Raw genomic sequence first — 22,344 nt, forward strand, 5'->3', positions numbered from 1 at the left:
CGTTCGTGTATTAGAAATATATTTTCCTTAATTTTTCCAATATTCGATTAGTTATTTTGCTATTCCGCATGATGACAAATCCAACAAATCAATAATCATGAAAATTGATCCGGTTATAAATGAATAGCGTTACTAACCTGATTTTTTGACGTTGCTTTATGTATTAGAAATATCAGTGGGGTTCGTTATTGGATATATTGGTTTACACCTGACTTTTTCCAATGAAGTACTAATGCACACTTATTATTTGGGAGTAGCGGAGGTGAGGTAACAAATTTATTTGTGGAATAACAATTGTGAGAGGTACCGTTGAGAATTTTTCAAAGGGCACTATAATTATTCCTGGTCAGTTTTTCAATAACATAAAAAGGAGAAAATTAACATTGCTGAACCTATGGTGAGACTGTTCACATTAGCAAGTCAGCCACCATTCAAAATGTATCTAGGCCTGGAACAACAACCGTGACCCATGAGTAGCATTGAAATAACCGAAAAAAACCATACCTGCTGCAACAGTATCGCTGATATAAATGAATGCTGCATCACACTTTCCTTGGACGCTCTCATCCAAGATCAAGTTAGTCAGGGCGGAGACTGGTCTCAGGACTTCTTCGGGAATGATAATAGTACGAACTATTTGGTTCGATCTCAGATCGAATATCAATATCTTCGGTGGACATGCCGTTCTGAAGTTGTCAATCGATGTGTCCAAACCGGAATCGAGAACCTACAATGCATTTCGAACAATTTACCTCTTCTGTATATTAAACCGGTATGGTGGACCGACTGGCAAGTACTTTCGACTACCTTGATGAATATTACATTAGTCTGTTACTTGTTGAGTCTAAACAACTTTCGATTTTCTTTAAATTGATATCAAAACTTTTTATACAGGGTGTTTTACTGTGTGTCTAGAATTTCACAGAACAATTCCTAAGGTACATTTTGAATTTGAAGAATATTTACTTCCATTCCTGTTATTTTCAGATACTTTTCGAAAATATGTCTTTGAAATTTGTATCATGTTTCATAGCAGAATAATTATTAATGTATATTCAAAATATGCGCCTTTGTTAATGTTTACGTCAATTGAGACGTTAGGAATAAAAACCTGTATACCATGACCGGTCATTCTTTGATAAACGGAATACTATATGAAACATTGAATAAAAATCACAACAAATATTGGAAATGTTTACATCCTGCTTGAATGCATGCATTCAGTCTACTTTCCATTGAGTAGCACACTTTTGGAAAAAGTCCTATTATATTTTAAATTATTCTATGAGCATATATAATTCCTCCACTCTGTTTAACACTTGATTATCATTATTTTATTGACAATTAATTTTCCACTAAAAAGGTTATGCAGGTACAACAAAGTGGTCTGAATAGTCTGCAGAGTACGAAGAGAAGATATAGATATTTTTCCTTTTTTTATACGATAATTGCCGCATCCAGAGCTCTGATGGTCCAGAAGAACTAAATCAGGAATTCAACTCGGTTTCATCTCAGTGATGAAGTTCTGGTCAGCTCATTCATTGTCGAAAACCAAACCAAATTCATTCGACGCTCAAGCAGTTGCTCGAACAGCCGATGCTCCGAGCAGCTGCAAGAAATGCTCTCACACATATTTTTTCATGACTTTACAGGCTTCATACAGTTTTTCTCGAGTTCATTTAACTATGGTCGGAACGACAAGAATATTTGTAGCAGTAACTTCATTTTTCCTCGACAGTTTCACTGATCAGATCTGTCAGAGATTATGATGATACTTGTCGCGGAAAGAGTTTATCACGGTCGCTACCTCTTGAAAGTGGCGTTGTTGTAGGTTGCTTCCATCTACAAGCTGCATATCCATTTCGTAATCCCGCAAAATCTTTTTTTGACACTCATTTCACCAAGGACTCGGACAACACAGAACAATCATTTCAACAGAGAACTCTATTTAGAGCTTGCGAAGTTTGAAGACGAAACTTTCAAAAATTAATCCGTTTTTCCTTCTCTTCTGAACGATATTCATTCAACCAGGAGCTGAAAACTCCAGGAAAGTTTCGTCTTAGTTGGATAGTCAAGAATGGCATCAGACTCATTAGCTTCTATCCGCCTTGTGGTGAAGAATGATACCGCATATAGGTAAGGAATATGCATAATTCATAACATCATTTCATGAAAATTCAAAATAAAAAGTTTCTAGTCCTTCAAAACTCAATTCAAACAGCATTTATTGAACCCAGGGTATAGTTTGTGGAATTACAAAAGAAAATCTTGATATCCAATTCACTTTTTCTCCTCTTTTCGGACGATATTCGTCTCACGAGGAGTTGAAAACTCCACGACAAGTATCGTCTGACTCTGATGGTCGAAAAGAACTACATCAGGCTTATAAGCATGTATGAGCCTGATGGTGGGGAATGTAAAGTCCCAATAGACACTTCTCGTTCCCCACAACGGATTCAACATCACCCAGGGCATAGGGTGACACCGTCAATACCGTAAGAGTGCCGTAGGTGGTAGTAAATCACGTTTAGCGCGCTATGTCGATCCATATAGGCTGAGACCACAAATGCTGGACATGCCAACAGCAAATACATTGGTGTCTCAGGCTCCTCACGTCAGGCTCTGCACCTTTTTATAGGAACCTCTATACCTATCACGCGACTGCGGTAGACTATGGTGTTGAAGACACCATTCCGGCAGGCCATGATGAACCCTTCAGTTTTCGACTTCAGTTCACTCAACTTGAGGAAACCGAGTTCATCAGCCGCTTGGGGGCTGCCCTGAAGAGAAATGCTTCAATTCATGCTCTCTTGGTCGCGTACCATGCAGAGAAGGAGATGTGGACACCGGATGCCTCTACAGTATTATCATTATTGTTATCATTATTATTATCATCATCATCTATTATTTCGATTCACCAGTTTCAAGTTGTCAGTCTGAGAAACGAAGTCTTGAACTGTACACATGTTCGTCTAAAATGTTAATGTAATTCATAGCATTGAAATATTCATAGTTATAACTCTCAAAAAATACTATCTTACCCACAATCTATTACACGAATCTATTTTGGCTCTATAGACTGAAATGAGTCCTGAACAATTGAAATCGCCTCGACCGGCAGCATGGAACGACCATTCAGGGTAAGCCTGGAGAATGGGACTTGAACCTGTATGGGAATTCCTGGGAAAACTGCTGAAGGTTGCAGGAACACCAGCTCGAAGCCTTGGCGTCGCGATGAAGATTCTATCATCAGTTATCTCGATCCCCGTGAATACTGTGTTTTCAGGTCTGCAAAAAGTCATCTGCTTGTGAGAAATTATAAAATGGAAACCTAGTACGGAACGATGTAATATATTTTTTTGACAATTACTCTAGTAGAAAATATAAAAAAATGAAAACGTAAACGTAGATGATGAAAATGCATATTTTTGATGAAAATTAATAACGTAGAAACTGAAGAATACCTGACTGATTACACGAAATATGCCGAATTATACAGGCGTTTGTGTAAGTTTATACAAAGAATGCATTTTGCAAATGCTTTTCTATGGTTTGGAAGATCGCTGGAATCAATCTAGTAGCCACCCGAAAGTTAGTTTCGGGTTGTTACTTCTCATCGATGCAATAATATTACTGTCTGGCTAAATAGACTAGTAGATGCTCCACAGGGTGATACGTAACTTGCATCCGAGGCAGAAGTAGCTCAACTGCAGCTAATAATATTATCTTCATATCGTAAACATAGCTTCACATAAGGAATGAGCAACCTTTGTATCAAAACTTCAACAAAAATCAACTCAGTCTGATGACTGAGTTGAGAAAAAAATATATGCCAAAAAATCCATATTTCGAGAGAAAATATATTTCCTTCCTGAAATTTTTGTTATGCAGGGTCCTGCAACAGTGGCGCGGTGTTCAATATCTCTATTTAGGAAACAGATAGGAATCTAAATTTCTATAATAGTACCTTATTACTCAAGCTCGACAAAATAAAAATATTGGCGGTCACACAGGGTGTTCAATTTTTTCTGGGCGGATCCCAACTGTGTTTTTTCAAATAGCAACCTATATTTTTTATCGTTTTTTCGGTTTCTACAAAGAAAATAAAAGACACTTTATGCATATCTTCACTTTACGGTTTTCGAGATATCTAACATGACAGGTTTTTTTTTCCAATATTCGTCACTCAGAATATTTGAAATTATAAAGTTGTGCAAAGTCCAACTGAATTTTTTTTTGGTGAAATATTCTACATTGGTAACTCTCTCAAACGATATATCTGAAATCTACCTATGATAAACAGGATATGAAAAACCACTTGCCACATATTGTAAATAAAAATTTGCAGAATCTTCCTTATTTTAAATGGAACAGATTGTTATTGATCAATAAGGAGCGCCAACGAAACTTCTTCAAATTTCATTGAGTATTCCCTATGGCTAGGTTCAATAGTTTTTCTTAAAAAATCATCTTTTTTGAAAAATGGTCGTTCTTCCTATTTCTACGCCATAAACTCGATGAAAGACTTTATTCAAAGCGAAATCCATTTGACGACTGATAAGAATGTACGAAAGATATCTTGTTTCAATTTTGTACAATATAGCGTGTCCTATAGTTTTTTAATTTTTTTTTCTTTTTTCTGAAAATGACAACTCTCTATTGTATCGCCATAATATCAATGATTTTTTTACTGTGAAATCCATATATGACGGCGTGATCGAGATATATGTAATGTTTATAACACATTTATTCTCTAAATAGAACACCGTGCAATTTCTTCATTTGATGCATAGTTTTTGTCCAAGCCTTTCCTTAAAATATCGCCCCATGCCTAAAATTACCTGTTGCTTGAATTACACCGCAAAATGTACGTTCTTGAATAATTACAATAATATGTGCCATATTTTTTCGGTCTAAAACAACCTTCAGCGAATAAAATGAAATCAAAAGAATTGTTGAAACTGGATGTATCAATTATTCTAAACATGAGCGCATCAAGCTAGCTACTAATGAAGATAATGAATTGCAAGTTCTTCTTGCTGTTGAAGAAGATCCTAGTAGGAGTCAACGACAAATTGGTGAAATAGTGGATATAAGTGAGAGATCAGTGCAACGAGTTTTGAAGAAACATCGCTTTCATCCATCTCATACTACTGTATGCCGATTTTGAGAAAAAAGTGAAATTTTGCAATTGGGACATGCTGGGAAAAATTCGTCGAAACGAATATTTTTTCAATAACATTTCATGGTCGGATGAATCGACATTCCATAAAAATGGATTTGTGAATCGACATAATTATTCGACAGAAAATCCCCACTTCTTGAGGCAGGTGGACTATCAATATAGGTGGTCGATAAATGTCTGAAGAATATCTCATTGGGAAATATGTAAGTGGTCCATACTTTTTTCAGGAACATATGAATTGAACAATGTATGTGCGCCTGCTCACTATTCGGCAAAAGTGAGAGATCATCTGAATGAAGTATTTCCCAATGAATGTATAGGACGTAATGTGCCTGTACGGTGGCCCGCTAGATCACCAGATTCAACAAAACTGAATTTTTTCTTATGGGGATACATAAAAAATATGGTTTACGTCGAGCCACCGAGTCACCAGCTTCTTCCGAAAATATGCGACTTAGAATAACGAATGCTTTTGGCAGCATTACACCAGCTGTATTGCGCAGGATAGAACAGTCTTTCAAACATAGACTTCAGCTCTGCATTCAAGAAAATGAAAGACATGTTTAACATATTTCATAAAAGTTTCATTATCAACCTTCATTAAACTCTTCCTTTTTTAGTTTTGTAGTTTGTCAGTTGACAAATTTAAATATCTAGAACTTGAGGCCTGAATTCATGAATATACACCATAACATAAAAAAAAAAATAGTAATATTCACAATGTTTTTTCATTTAATCTTGTTTGGTTTGATATTGCACGATTTATGGGAAAAATTCTGCATCTAATGAAAAAAATACTTTTCCTTTTAGAAAAATGTGATAGGTACATTCATTTATTTCGTAAAAAAATATTTGTTTGGACACGCTATAATGTACAAAATTGAAACAAGATATCTTTCGTACATTCGTATCAGTCGTTAAATGGATTTCGCTTTGAAAAAAGTCTTTCATCGAGTTTATGGCGTAGAAATAGGAAGAACGACCATTTTTCGAAAAAAATGCTTTTTTAGGAAAAACCATTGAACCTAGCCATAGGGAATACTCAATGAAATTTGAAGAAGTTTCGTTGGCGCTCCTTATGGATGAATAATATATAGGGTGTTCTATTTGAAATAAGGAAGATTCTGCAAATATTTATTTACAATATGCGGCAAGCGGTTTTTCATACCCTGTATATCACAGGTCGAATCTTTTGAGAGAGTTACCAATGTAGAATATTTGACAAAAAAAAATACAATTGGACTTGGCACAACTTTATAATTTCAAATATTCTGAGTGACGAATATTAGAAAAAAACCTGTCATGCTAGATATCTCGAAAACCGTCAATATTTTCGAAGTGAAGATATACATAAAGTGTCTTTTATTTTCTATGTATAAACCGAAAAAGCAATAAAAAATGTAGGTTGCTATTCAAAAAAATACAGTTGAGATCCGCCCAGAAAAAATTGAACACCCTGTGTGACCGCCAATATTTTTATTTTGTCGAGCTCATGCAATGAGGTAATATTATAGAAATTAAGATTCCTATCTGTTTCCTAAATTGAGATATGGAACACCGCGCCACTGTTGCAGGACCCTGCCTAGCGCTATTCCATTCAGTTATCATCTATCGAAAAAATGTCCAATGTATAGTTCTATAATTATTCTGAACCGTCGATCCCATCTCTTTTGAAGCAGTTCTCAGAATTTCTACTCATGAGAATTCTTCCGTTGGTATACCCAAACTTTTCCTGACGATGTTGATGTTTCTCAGTGAACTATTTACTGATCTGATCTCGTATGATATATTCTGGTAATCCTATAGATGTCTCAAAGCTGAAGTCATAGTGAAGCATACTCAATAGATTCAGTTTTTTTTATTCCCCAATTTCATTAGTGCCTAATCAAGTGTAGTTTGCATTTCCCGTTGGTACAAAAGATCGAGTGGTTGGGTTGAAGAGTGTCCCAAAAGTGATGTGGTTTCCATTGCTCTCATTATTTCCAAACAAGCAATATTTGCACCCTGCCTAGTGTATCAGTAACAGACACTTGTTTCATCTCCGCCCACCAAACCAAAGAAGCAACACCATTAGGTATAGTCAATGTATCATGCCTGAATTATCCCGGAAGGTGCATCACATCTTCACCTTTTTCATCCTGTCTGGATATTGGTTCTAGGACAGTCTATAGTCTAATAATGAAAAGAGAAATGAAATTTTCTATGTTTTTACCACTTTCATTTGTAACTTACGTTACTGCAGTTTCATCCATTACGGACATTTTCAAACTTATATAATAAACTCGTATAGGACGAGGTAAAAAACATAGAAAGGTAAAAAACAGAAAGTTTCATTTCTCTTTTCATTATGATTTCATACCACGTAGCTACATGCCAAATTGAGGCATGGAATGCCTCATGCCTTACAGGCATGGAATGCCTGTAAGTGGTGGTTTTATATTTGCGAAAAATTTGTGTCTAGTTTCAAAATGAGCAAGTGACAAGCTGTGGGTTGCTGTAATTTGCAAGGTGATGTCGGCATTCATTTTTGTCGATTTCTAATTGACGAAAAAAAGGTATGTTTTTCTATTATTCATTATGTAAGATTGAAGTAATGAACATATAACGAAAATCATAAAATGAATTGTTATAGACCATATATTGTGAAGTCATCAATATGCAGACTTTTTATTATGAATTTAATTTGATGAAATTGAACTTTACGAATAGTATATGCCTTCAGTTCCACTGGAAATCCACGAAGAAAAATAATTGTTGAACCACATCAAATTTTGATTTGTATCTGTAGAAAAACAATTACTTCCACTGAAATCTAAATATCAAATAATGTATTTTCAACTAACCTTTTTTGGGGCCTACTTTCCATTTATATGTTCCAGATAATCTACTATAAATAGCAAATATGTCTTTTCTTAGATTCTGTGATCAATAACAAAATACATTTGAATTCCATTCGATTGACACACTTCATAATTAGCAAACTAGGCAACCCAAAACCAAGAAATATGTATTTTATATTGAAGTTTTGATTTACAACAACCAACCCAATAATATAAAAAAATATTTCAAAAAAACGATTCAAAACAAAATGAATTTCTGCAAATGCCTTAGTAGTCATGGCAAAAGGCATACATTTGAACTAGAAACAGCCTGTTGCATACTTTTTTACCAATTCATCTACATCAATACTGAATATAAAAAATATTGTCATTGAAGCTGTTAGGCAATTATCATAATTGGATTGAGAGTTAGGGGTATCATTTCAGATTTAGGTTCTAATTTTTATAAATTTATCAGAAAATATCTCGAAGTGACTGTAGAACAGCCATATTTCTTTGTTGATGAGAAAAAAATATTTTACCTCTGCTGAAATGTGGCAGAAACCATTTTTTGATGACTTTTTGAAAGTTGAGGAATATGCAACGAACAGAAGTCATCTTGACATCTTGAACAACTTTACAACTTGGATAAAGAATAGCAATATAGACTAGCACCCAAACTTACTGATTCTCATTTATTTCCAACTAACTTTCAAAGTTAGTTGAATTAGCCAGTCAAGTTTTTAGTCATTCGGTAGCTACAGCGATGAATATCTATGCCTGTTTCAACCAGATACCAACGGCTACATTCATTGAAAAAATGAATGTAGTGTTTGATATTTTAAATTCAAATAGATTTGACGGTGTGAAAGATTTTAGAAAATCAAAACAAATTGATTTTCTGAGGCACCAGTCAATCTAATTATAACACTGATGATCTTCAAACAAGACTCAACCTCTGACGGAAGCAAGAAACTCTTTCCAAGGTTCGAAATAGATGAACATTTCAATCTAGCAGACCACTATTATAATATTCATGCAGTCATTGTTCAATGTGGTTCTGGCGTTGAATTTGGTCATTATTACACCTTAGTCAAAGACGAATCGGACTTGTTTAAGTTTGACGATAATCGTGTCACGAAGTGTTCTGGCGATATATTGAATCTATTGGATGAATTGGATGAATTGGTAGAAAAGTATACAACAGGCTGTTTCCAAATCGAATGTATGCCTTTTACCATGACTACTTAGGCATTTGCAGAATTTCATTTTGTTTTGAATCGTTTTTCTGAAATATTTTTTTATATTATTGGATTGATTGTTGTAAATCAAAACTTCAATATAAAATACAGGTTTCTTGGTTTTGGGTTGCCTAGTTAGCTAATTATGAAGTGTATCAATCGAATGAAATTTACGTTTTTTTTTATTGATGACAGAATCTAAGAAAAGACATATTTGCTATTTATAGTAGATTATCTGGAACATATAAATGGAAAGTAGGCCCCAAAAAAGGTTATTCGAATATACATTTGATACTTTGGTTTTGCAAAGATTTCAGTGGAAGTAATTGTTTTCCTACAGATACGAATCAAAACTTGATGTGATTCAACAATTATTTTTCTTTGTGGATTTCCAGTGGAACTGAGGGGATATACTATTCGTAAAGTTCAATTTTATCAAATTAAATTCATAATTCTGCAATTCAGAGTCTGCATATTGATGACTTCATTATATATGGTCTATAACAATTTATTTTATGATTTATATATATTCATTACTTCAATTTTACATAATAAATAATAGAAAAACATACTTTTTTTCGTCAATTTGAAATATAAAAAAATGAATGCCGACATCACCCTGCAAATTACAGCAACCCACAGCTTAACACTTGCTCATTTTGAAACTAGACACAAATTTCTCACAAATACAAAACCATCACTTACAACGACTCACTTTGTAATTATATTCCATGCCTCAATTTGGCTCGCTTGGTAAACGCCTCAGATTCAGTCGGTTGCGCTGTAGTTCGGCCGCGCATAAAATTCGAGGTGGGGAATCTTGACCCAAATATGGCGGAGAGTGAACTTACTGGCTTACAGACTCTGTAGAGCAGTCGCCCAGTCATGCCGTTATCCCATTCTCGCTGCCATTCTTCCTTTCTTTCATCGCTCTTGCTGATGGTTTTCCTTACATTTCATGAGATATTATCCCTACGTATTCCTTCCGCGGCCTCCTTGTGGGGCTTTATTGTTATGTTGGTGACCTCTTCGCCATACGATTTTGGTCCGTGCCCCCCTTTCATACCTCGCTTCAACCAACGTGGCTATCCTAGCCACCCTTTTATCCTTCACTCGTACCACTTTCATCCTTTCCACCGCTCTAACGTTTTCATTCATGCCCCACATTTCTATCACTCTCTCTATCGCAATCAGTTCCGCTTCATTCACACTGCTCTGCTCGGGAATCCTCTCATTCCCTAGAGTCCATTCACCCTCGTTCCTTTCATATGCCCACCCAATGGCCATTCTTGCTTCGGCATCCACATACACCTCGGTCATCCCTTCGTCCTGCGTCTCCTCCAGTAACCCCCCTTGCATCCAGAGAAGTATCTTATCTATACCTTCCAATCTGTCTTCAATATTCCTTTTCCCGTTCATTCTACACTTATGGTATCTAGCCCCAGCATCTATATGAAGTGGGGCTATACCCGTGATCACACTGAGCGCGGCTGTCGGCGCCTTCCTATAAGCCCCACATGCGGCAATAAGAAAAGGCCTCTGAGTCGCGCTCAGCTATCTCCTGACTCTACTATCATGCACTCTACTCCCCCACACTTGCACGTCATACATAGCTGCAGGTTTCGCTACCCTTTCATAGATTATTCTGACACACTTTCTCTTCAATCCAATATTCCCCCCGGTCCATCTCCTCATTCTTCCCGCCAGTGTACTTAGCTTTTTTCTAACCTCCTTGTGGTGGTCAATGAACAGTAGTCCAGAGTCCACCAAAATTCCCAGGTATTTGACACTCATTCTGACCTCGATTTCTCTCTTATCGTTATGACCTGGATTCTTCCATCACGTCTGGCCTGTATGTACATGCATTCTGTTTTCCTTTCGTTATATCCCACCCACATCTCTTCCTCCCTTGCTTTACATTCATTCCAGACCAGATTCCATTTCCTCTCGATATCGTCTGCAGAGCTACCTTCGATGATGACCAGCTTGAACCCCAATCGTACCTATGCCTTGTCTCTCTTTCATGCTTCTGATTCGTTTGGACAGGTCCAATGCCTCAACCAGACTGTGTCTCCTTCCTCTCTTGTTTTCTTTAATCCTTTTCACCATTTTCTCTACTGCCATTACTGTATCCATTCCTCCTCTGAAACCATATTGGTTTCTTTATTCTTCTTAATTTTTCGACTGCAAAAACTAACTGGGAATGCTATTTCTGGACGCGTTTTATTCATGACGTATAGTCCCAACAGCCTCTACAAATGGAAGTTTTTTCTGTCCTTCCACATACCCCTTTTTGTCGGGGTCCAATATTATTGTCTTTTCTCGAAATGAAGTTACCAATTCTAGTTTCAAATTCTTTTCCTTAATCGTAGAGTACAAAATCGATTTCTTCTTGATTTTCTGTCAGCATCAAACCGTCGTCGACGTGTATACCCAGAAATAATGTTCGTGTTTTGTTCTGCAGTATGCAGTGATCTACTTTTCCTTTTCCTTCTTGTGAAGCACCTATCCGTCTTCTTTTATTTGATCCTTTTGCAGCTTCTTGATATGTTAACATAACAAAATCTTCATATTTTCCAGGTCTTCTGGTGATTCTTTATTGATTTCCTTCTCCTCTATATCTGTTTTCAAATGTTCGTTGTCATTTATTTTTTCTTCGTTTTTTAAAATTATTCTTTCTTTCATATTTTCATCACCCTGTATATCATCAGTTGAAAATTCAACGTTGCCATGGTTTTCTCGTTCATCATTATTTGACAGTCATTTTTAAAGTAATTAATTTCAGTAGTTTCAAAATTGATTTTATTTTCAAATTCAACATCTGTTCTCCGATCTCTCCATTTTTCTGCAGATGTCACATTCATGGAAGAGACAGGACTTTCATTCAATAAGTATGCCGAAGTGAGTACTGCTTCGCCCCAGAATGTTTTGTTCAGGTTGAAATCGAAAATGAGTGCACGAGCTCTCTCCATTAAAGGTTCTGTTCAATCGTTACGATTTTCCATAAGTTGGGGTGCATGCAAAAATATATAAAATCTTCCAGTATGTATCGTTTTCAATCCCAGGTGATCGGTTCAATTGGTCCACATAAGTCTGTATGTACTAGTTCGAGGGGTCTCTTTGCACGTTATATTTCACCGTTGAAGAGCAACCTCGTATGTTTGGATTTCAAGCAAATTTCACAAACTTTTTCGAAACTTTTATAATCTTTTCTGTTCATTCTATTCATTATGTTATTTAATTTTTATGTTCATTACACGCAAATGTCCCAATTTTCTATACCAATTCATTATTTCTGATTGCTTGGTAAGTGAGGTATTTTCTCCTCCTGATATTATTTCACTTCCCTCTTTGATGAATACCTCTTCATTGCGGTAATAGCATTAACAGACAGTAGATTTTTACTCAAATCAGGAACATAAAGGACATTATTGAATGTGCATGATCTCGTATCGATTGAGATTCCATTGATTGATTTTTTTCCACAACCAAAATATATGACTTCGTATTTTCGAAAAACAAAATTAATTCTTTAATAATAGACTTGTGAAGAACATCAAGAATTCACAATAAAGTCTTCACTATCTTCAGTGTCTTCGTGTCTTCGTTGCTCATGTGTGGATTCGTTTTTGCGGAAAAAACTATTTTATTCAAGATGATTTGTTTCTTCACAGCAAGCAAAGCTTGTCGAAAATATCTATGGAAGTTTCACATATTAGGATATGCATCAATTGATGTTGTTATGACTTTCTGCACTCTTGCATCTTTACGATACCGGTCAGCTTTTTCCTCTTCTCTTGTCAGGGATGAAAGTAGCTGTTCTCTTTTGACGATATCATACAATCCGTGAGCTTTAATTAGTATTGGGAATTGGAGCTTCGAAATTCGAAAAAATTCGTTATCTTTCAACTTCTTTATTTGAGATACATCATCTATAGTGGAGATATAGTATTTATGTCTGAAGCTTTTATGAGTTTTCAGATTTCAATTTCACAAGAACTTTCTTAATGTTGATCATTTTTTATGGCGCATTCCTGGGCCCATAACTTGTTCGGTTATACAGTTTTCATTTCATAAACGCTAAGAAGATTAACTGAAAAACTATATTTTAATTAACGTTGTCACAATACTATTGACGTTTATAACTATTCAACTGTTATTATACATGGTATCCAAATAAAAATATGTACCTAATAATTATTTTCAACAGTAAATTCTAGCAGCTTTACACTCGAAAGTGGTTATCCTGATATCACTTGTACTGGCTTAATAAAAATAATTCGGTTACTGGTCCATATAAGATGGTGCTTTGAGTGACACTATTCAGTATCCTCTTTTTACGATCATTGGGGTCTCCTATGTTAAGGAAGATTATCCGAAGAGCTGTTGTACTTTTTAGTTGTCGCACTGATATGAGTTCTGGAAGTCCCTCCTTCTTCCATGGTCATTCATATGTTTTTTTAGAGCTTCTTTTTTAGTGCGTGATGGTCGTATTTATTACTTTCAAACTGAGGTCTCGTCTGTCTGTTTTAGGGCATATGTGAAAGAGGGCTTCACTTTTTTTGATGTCAAATTAATATACTTGATAGGTATCCATTCATCTATCCTACTAAGAATTGCATTTGTTTTGGTGCTCTCTGTGCGCCAAATGTCACTATCGCCAGATTATTTGAGTTTCCTACTATATTCGTTCTGGGTAGCCTATTCCTTCTCAACTCTGGATCATAGAATATATTTTATGATATTGGGCTTAATGTAGAGCCTTGTGGAATTCCTGTGGTCACGTTTTTTCTTCAGAGTTTATGATTTCCCTATCTGAGAGGTAACTTCCAATGTGTGGAGGTGTTCTAGTTTCCGCTAATCTCCACATATTTTTTCCCAATTTTTTCTTCAATAATTTTTTTCATTCTTGCTTTCATGATGTATTCGAATAGCAGAATGGTCTATTGATCAACCTGGTGTATTTATAGATTAGGATTACCTTCGCCCTCTTCCAGATCTTCAGAAATTCCTGTTCGATCAGCAGATCATTCATAATTCTGGGTAAACAGCCTGAATTTAGTTCGATAACTTTCAAATACCTTTAAATAGAATATCGTGTGTAGAGGAAAAATCGATGGTTTGCCCCACTTTTTCATCTCATATGGTTATCATTCATGAATTTTTTACTAACTGTCTAAATTTATGGTTGCATTTCAAGAAATAGTTTGAAAACGCGAATCATTTTTACCTTGTCTGAAGAACCTTTCATGTTCAGCATACTGTTTTGAGAAATTTCGATTCTGGAGAAATCTGTAGTTTATAAGCTCAAGTGTACAGAGTAATCGAAATTTCTTAAATCGGTATGCTGAACATGAAAGGTGTTTCAGACTAGATGAAAATTATTCGACGTTTTCAAACTTGCAACCATATATTCCCGAATCTGAACGATACGGAAATTTTGTACTATGCAAGCAAGGGTTGGAATCTCAATTATTTCGGATCCTCAGAAATTCATAAGCATAGGCATTGCGGGTGTAACCTGCTAAATGATCGAATCGATCCAGTTTACTCAGAGGTTTTCAAATTAGCGTACCCACATTGTCTTAGGTAAAAAAAACTCAGGACGAAACTGCAGTGAAAGTGGTAGAAAACAAAGAAATTTTCATTTCACATTTTTCATGATGATCTGCTATTACGTAGTAACAGCTACATCTATCAAATCATAGGCTAACAGGTTGATCTGGGTCCCTCCTCGACGAGGATATCAGCTTGTGATAGGTACCCACATAAAGTTAACTTGATTGATTTGTGCTGGTTACATTTCAGTATGAGTGTCGCTCCATTTTCGATATACGTACAATCCAACGTTTCACTTTCAGATCCAAATATCTTCAAGATCCTGTACCAAAGTAGTGTTTGCATCGTACTGAATGCAGTTAAAATAAGATTCTGAAATATCCCATAAGATCTATCAATCTTTAATATCAAAATATCGAAATATATTACTATTTTCTCATTATTGTTGATCAGTTTATCATCAGTACATAATTTGTATGTTTTCTAGATTCACAGATATCCTTCAAAAGAGAAATTTCCTGGATACAACAGTATCGTACAAATTTGTTCCCTTCCCTTTTTGGCTTTTGAACAGGACAAGATATCTCATTGGCCATGAAGTTGAAAATGTGAAAAATATCATTCATAGTACTTTTTCATGTGAAAAATATTCATGAAATTTGACTCGATTTCAAGAATATAGCATCAATATTATCGTCAAGAAAAACCTTGTTTTGAATGCTTCAGGCAGGCTTTTTCTCCTGCAAGGTCGCTGCATTTCAGGCTATAACTGAAAAAAAATTAATATTTTACATCCAGACTAGACAAACATATTTTTGATTATCAGCGATCATCAATATGGTTTCCGGTGATTGTTTCTGATATATTAGATGGGTCATTTTTCAAATCAACAAACTTGGAGTGTTGGAAAAGTCTGAAATTAGGGTTTAGTAATCGAACTTCGATGTTCAAATGGAAAGAGACAAACGTCTGCGTTACGTCCGCACCTCGTCTCTGCCTGACATCATTTTTAAGCGAATCGGCGCACAACGTGAGGCAAGGAAATCACTTGGATGGGTGACCTGTTTTGACCTAGCGAACTGAGAAATCACACAAGTTTCTGTTGAAAGTTGCCCTTCAATTAGATAACATTTTTTTCATGAAGAAAAAGACTAAACCTAATTGTAATTTTGCTCACCTGAAGTCACTGATATCATAATCTGGGGGAAAATCGTAATTCAGGAAATTCCATTGGTTTAATAATTCCAAACCCAGAGCATGTCCGATACATAGGCCCAGCAGAAGCACAATCATCATTTTTTAACTGAAAAAAAAATCGATTTGAAAATTGTAGTGTACGAACAAGTAATCAAACAAAACAGAAACGACAAGAAATAATCTGAATGTGTGTAAGTTTTCAAACAAAAATCATTTCATTCTGGAATTTGTTACAGATCACTTTTTGGGTAACATATCATCTCTCAAGCTTCACTAATATTTCACCAGTTTCTTCTCATTATCACCTGAAAAATAATTAATTATGTCTTAATATGTCACGTTGTTTTTCCATTTACCCTATATAAATATCTCATGTATATCATTTATGGCCCTCAATACGAATAATATAATATAAGTATATGATATATATATTATGAAAAATTACAATTAAAATTTTTTATGTTTTTATACCCTTTGTATTTGTACCTAACGTTACCGCAGTTTCGTCCTGCAAAGACATTCTTGAACGAATACACAATTTATTGCATTCGTATGTTCTTATACCAATTGTATTTGTAACTAACGTTACTGTGTCCTACAAGGACATTTTCATATTTCGTTCTTTCAAATTAACCGAGCAGAATTTTAGTTTTTATAAATAATTTTGACGGTTGGGTGGTAGCCTGGTGGGTTGACTTGAGTGGTTTGCTCCACTCACTCAGTCGACCGCTGTGTGAACCGGTGGTTCGAACCGGTAGGCCGGACCATCGATTTTCACTTCCCGTGTTACGAATCACACGTTAAAACCTCGTTAGTCCTCAGCTCGCACAAGTTTCGACAAGTAACAGTTATTCGTACCTTATTATGCGTTCCATTCAACTAGGAACTTGGTCACAAAATAAGCTCACGGTTTCAACATTTCAAATGTTTATATTTGAAGGCAATTATAAAATACGAGAAAAACTCTTATCGAGCTATGAAAATTCTCCAATAGAATTCATGATCATCAAAGATATTTCCCAGTTACGATGCTTACGAGGTTGCTATCTGAGAAAACATCAAAACAAATCATACAATGCAATTATTCATTGTAAGTGATAATAATGATGATGATAATATTTATTTGCCATTCAATTTGAAATACACAATAATCTTAGTTAACGACAAATGAATATAGTTCCCACAGAAGGATAAACCTGTGCGTGGGCTATATCATTTTAATATACAATAGATTATAATGAATGAAATATAAAAAATAAAGTTTCTTTCGGTATGAACAAAAAAAGTACTAGAAAAATTGTATACAGATATTATATTAAAATCATATATATAGTCAATATAAATAGAAACATTTAGCATGAACAAAAAAAGCACTAGAAATATTATATACAGGTATCACATCAAAATTACATATAGTTAATATAAATAAAACATCAATCAAACAAATACCCTATTTTTTCAAAATGAAAAAAAAACAAACAAACCATGGAGAAGTTGACCTACAGATTACATAACTCTAATCACATACATCTCCTACAGACATTTATACATTGTAGTAATATGTATTTTTCACATCAACATATTGGTGTATCTGTGCTCTAGGCAAACTTGAGATCCAAGCTTTAAGCTTATTTTCAAACATATTAATGCCAAAGATAGATTTTATATGTGCTGGAATAAGATTATACAGCCGAGGAGCTAAATAAGTATACCACTTTTGTAGTAAAGTATTTTTCTCTGATTTTGGTTGCATAAAGGTGTTCAATTTTTCTAAGTTCATGTTTATTTTTGTGTTGCCTTATAACAGTTTTGAAGAAGTAAAGTTGCCTTATGTCTCAAGTCAATGTTTCCTTATATGGCGCTTCTGTGGGGTAAGTTCTTTTTTTTTGTCATTATTTTCAGAGTTAATTTTTGAATTTGTTCTTAGATTTTTATGTGAGAATTACTTGCTGCTCCTCAGCAACTATCCCATAGGAGAGGTTAGTTTCAAACAAGGTATAGTATAGCATGAGCATTTGAGCTATATCTAGGTAGGATGTCATGTATTTCAATCTATATGTAACACTACGTAATTTTTTCACCAAATAGTCAATATGTGCATCCCATTTTAAATGGGCATCTATATATACATATACCAAGATACTTTATTTTATTTACTGAAGAAATAGTGAGATTCACATTATTATATTTTATAAGTAGTGATTTGAAACTTGGTAAATGGCTAGCATAAGATGTAAAGGTAACTTAAAATGTTTTAGGTATATTAATAGTCAGTAGTTTACTTTCAAACCATTGAATTATAGCTTTAAAATTCTCTTCAACTTTTTCTTTCAGACAGCTCCACGTTTTCGATTCGTAAATGACTACTGTGTCATTTGCGAAGCTTATTATGTCCCCTTTCACATCTAGCATAAAAAGATCGTTTAGGTAGATATTGAAGAGAATTGGACCCAGAACTGTCCCTTGGGGTACACCATATTGTACTATTCGAGATTCACTGAGAGTGTCTTTGATTTTCACACATTGGTTCCTTTCATGGAGATAACTATAGAGGAGTTGGTGGGATGTTCCTCTGAATCCAATACTCTCAAGTAGCTCTAGAAGTTGATCATGGCTAACTGTATCAAATGCTTTCTTCAAGTCTACAAATATACATAGGGATGGTGATGTTTCGTCTATATATTTACTACATCTTCAGTTGATTTTCCCTTTTGAAATCCGAATTGATTGTTTGATAAAATTTTATATTTTGATAGGTATTTTTCAATGCGTAATTTCAAGATGGTTTCGAATATTTTCGCAAAGTTTGTAATTACGGATATTGGGCGATAGTTATCCACTTTGAGTTTATTTCCAGACTTGAATATTGGTGAAATAACAGCACACTTGAATAGAGCTGGACATTTCCACTACTGAATGACCAGTTTGTTATGTATGTCAATAGAATTGCTAGTTCTTTTGCTATTAGTTTAATAGTTTCAGCTCTAAGAGTGTCAATTCCGATGGATTTTTTGTTCTTCAAGTTCTGAATAACTTGCAAGACTTCACATTCATCACTTTTTTCTAGGAAATAAGAAGTCCTAATTTGGTTTTTGGTTTATTTTTTTTATAATTTAATCTTTTTTGTATTTCATCCGCCAAGACTTTACCAATTTCGCTATAGTGTTCAACAAAGTTGTTAGCAATTTTTTTCTGGTCAGTAATCATAGAACCATCATTAGATTGAATTTCTTTGATTGTATTTTCGTTACTCCCTTTATTTGTCATTTCATTAATAGTTTTCCAAAGTTTAGAGGATTCTCCTTTATTATTTTCAATTTTGTTTCGATAAAAATTTATTTTGGCTTCCTCTGTTATTTTTTTCAGTCTATTTTTGTACTGTTTATATTTTATTTTATTTATTTCTGTTGGGTTGCCTTTCATTGTTATATAAAGATTAGTCTTCTCTTCAATGGACTTCAGTATACCATCAGTAATCCACGGATTCCTTTTCATGTTTTTCCTACTAACTTCAATTGTGTTTGTGCTTTTTTCCACGATTTTGTTTGTTTCTTGAATTAATATTTGAATAGCAAGTTCAATGTCATCTGTCGAGTATAGATCCAGCCTATTTTCCTCGCATATGTTCTGTTTTAGTTTTTTGTTATCGATAATTTTTTTATATTTCAATAAATCAAATGATATTTTCTTTGTTTCAGGTGAAATGATTTGTAGTGCAATAGAGAAGTGATCAGTTATATCCGTTTCAAGGACGAATGAATTGTATTTGTAGTTATTTGAGGTATCTTTTACGAAACAATGATCTATACAAGTACCAGAGTTAATCCTTGTTACCGAATTTATATAAGATATGAATCCATGAGCACCAAGCGTATTCAGATAATTATTTGTGATGTCATCATTCTCCATCCATTATATTAATATTTATATCTCCTATCAAAATATGATTGTTAATATTGTTATCTTCACAAGATTCTAGAAATTCTGACAAACTGTCAATGAAATTATTAATTGATGTAGATGGTGATCTGTAAATAGAAGTTAAATGTATATTTTCATTGTGTAGTTCAACTTTCAGCTGTATAATTTTGATTCCATTTGATAAATGTATTATATCATGAGTGAAATATAAATTATTTTTGATAAATACAATAGCTCCATCATTTTGGTTTGGTGATTGTAAATGAGATTATACTCAGTCATATTATATAGGTTTATATCTCTAATTTGCCAAGTCTCAGATAGAATTATTATGTAAAAAATACGTTTGGTTTCTTCTAGTAATAATTTCATCTGGTCAAGATTCTTATTCAGACTCCTTATATGCAGGATGAACAAGTGAGTCCATGGTTGGCTCACGGAATTTTTAAGTATGGTTCGAGGAATTGTTTCTCGGTGGAAATAATTAGATTGAGTCAGTAATTCATGATGTCTTTCGAATAATTGATTTGGTAGTATTTTGATTCGAAATTTCGTTGAATTGAGGATTATCAGATATTTCATATCAGATTTTGATACTCTGATTGTTGTCGATTCTGAATCATTATATGTAAATTAATTGAGGCTGCAAAAGAAAATTATTTTGGAGTCTACAGTTGATCAAATAAGTGTGACATATTGAAGTTGTATTTTTTCAAATGGAACAGTCTGTATTTCGTTACACTTGCTAGGTACAATTGAAAACTGAATAACATCGAAATCTATAGAAATTATTTTTTCAAATTCCGATCAAGCATAAAAGAGGTTTTCGGCTATTGATTTCGATAAAACCCGTTTTTAAACATTATACAGAATGTTCAAAAATTATTGCCGGAGCGCGCTGTACGTTGCCCAAACAGAACACTCGTTTTGTTAAAAGAGTTCTTTTATTTGCCGTCCATAGTGATTTGGCAAAACAGACTGAATAAATGACCATTAATTTGACAGAGCCTGCTTCACTAAGATGGCCGTTATCAATTGTCAAAGTTCGAAAATTCCTATTGGAAGACCCATTACAATTTATTCTCAAAACCACCAAATAGCTGAAATAAGTTTATATCACAAGCGTCTAATATTTCCATCGATCAAATGATCTATTGATGCTTGTACTTATTTTTACGGTAAAATCTTTGACATACTGGATCAATGTGTACCCTTACGAACTGGTAACTCCATGCGTAAATATCCGCTGTGGTTCGACAATGAAATTATTCAGCAAATTCGTCTAAAGGCTATTCAAAATTTGTGCGTCTGAGGGCATAGATAAAGTCGGACATGAACAACGCGTACAAAAAATTTTGTCAAATCCGCTGAACATGACATCAAAGACAATCCAAATGAATTCTGGGCATACATAAATAACAAAAAAGGTTCTACCAGAATTTCGGACAGAATGTCCTACGAAGGACAATCTTTAGATACTCCTTTAGATATTCTTAATAGCTTTGCTGATTTTTTCTCAAAATCATATATCACCAGCTCTACAACCGAATTGAGCGATGACCATCCATATTCACAAGTCTTGAACTTTCATTATTTCGAAGAAAATGAAGTGTTGACAGCATCACTGCACTGACTGTCAGAGATTGTGCATATATTTTGGCTCGTCCATTGACAATATTAATAAATATCTGCATCAAAACTAGTACCATTCCAGATCTATGGAAATTATATAAAGTTCGGCCAATTTATAAAAAAGGGGACAAGTTTGATGTCGGTAATTATAGACCCATATCAATATTTTGCAAATTCGCCAAAGTGTTTGAAATCCTCATCTAAAGGAGGTTATATCCTCATTCGAGCAATCAGATTACACCATTTCAACATGGTTTCATAAAGGTTCGCTCGAGAATAACCAACCTTTTCAATGTTACCCAATATATTTCTGAAACCATTGATAGGAGATCCCAAACTAATGTCATATATACGGACTTCTCTAAGGCGTTTGACAGACTTGATTACGGATTACTGCTATCGAAATTGTATAGGTACGGCTTTTCTCTGACCCTGATTCAACTTTTCATATCATACTTCACTGACAGGCGTCAGTATGTTATATTCAATGGCTCCGAATCCGTGGCATATGCAGCTGCATCGGGTGTTCCAAAAGGAAGCAACCTAGGTCTACTTCTCTTTAACGCCTTCATAAACGACATATTTGAGGTCATTGACATCAACTGTTTGATATACGCGGATGACTTGAAATTATATTGTGAGATCAATGGCATCGAGCAACTCTCCCTCAATTTGAAGCAATGGTGTTTTCGCAATGATCTTCCTTTGAACGCGAGTAAATGTAATATAACAACGTACACACTGAAAAATAAGTGTATAGATAGATAAATGAATGAATGAATGAATATAT

The 22,344-nt window shown here is 34.5% G+C and overlaps 1 protein-coding gene and 1 long non-coding RNA gene across 4 annotated transcripts in view; one reads left to right on the forward strand and one right to left on the reverse strand.

Moving 5' to 3' along the window:
- Positions 1-19,863, forward strand: part of LOC141487425 (uncharacterized) — a 75,328-nt gene extending 55,465 nt beyond the window's left edge. Inside the window, exon 2 of the long non-coding RNA XR_012468379.1 lies at positions 19,700-19,863. This is a non-coding gene — a long non-coding RNA (uncharacterized lncRNA). The remainder of the gene's footprint in view (positions 1-19,699) is intronic.
- LOC111511993 (dopaminechrome tautomerase) overlaps positions 1-22,344 on the reverse strand; it is a 96,445-nt gene that overhangs the window by 9,693 nt on the left and 64,408 nt on the right. For all 3 annotated transcript variants that reach the window (XM_023168077.2, XM_023168080.2, XM_023168079.2), the window contains exons 2-4: positions 15,982-16,107; positions 3,042-3,288; positions 505-727 (exon numbers count right to left, since the gene is read on the reverse strand). In XM_023168077.2, coding sequence (XP_023023845.2) covers positions 505-727; positions 3,042-3,288; positions 15,982-16,100 — 589 coding nt within the window. In that variant the 5' untranslated portion in view covers positions 16,101-16,107. The remainder of the gene's footprint in view (positions 1-504; positions 728-3,041; positions 3,289-15,981; positions 16,108-22,344) is intronic.

Source organism: Leptinotarsa decemlineata, unplaced genomic scaffold (assembly GCF_025532065.1).
Source record: "Leptinotarsa decemlineata unplaced genomic scaffold, Ldec_3_MD MMD2_tig00078422_RagTag_RagTag, whole genome shotgun sequence".
NCBI lineage: Eukaryota > Metazoa > Arthropoda > Insecta > Coleoptera > Chrysomelidae > Leptinotarsa > Leptinotarsa decemlineata.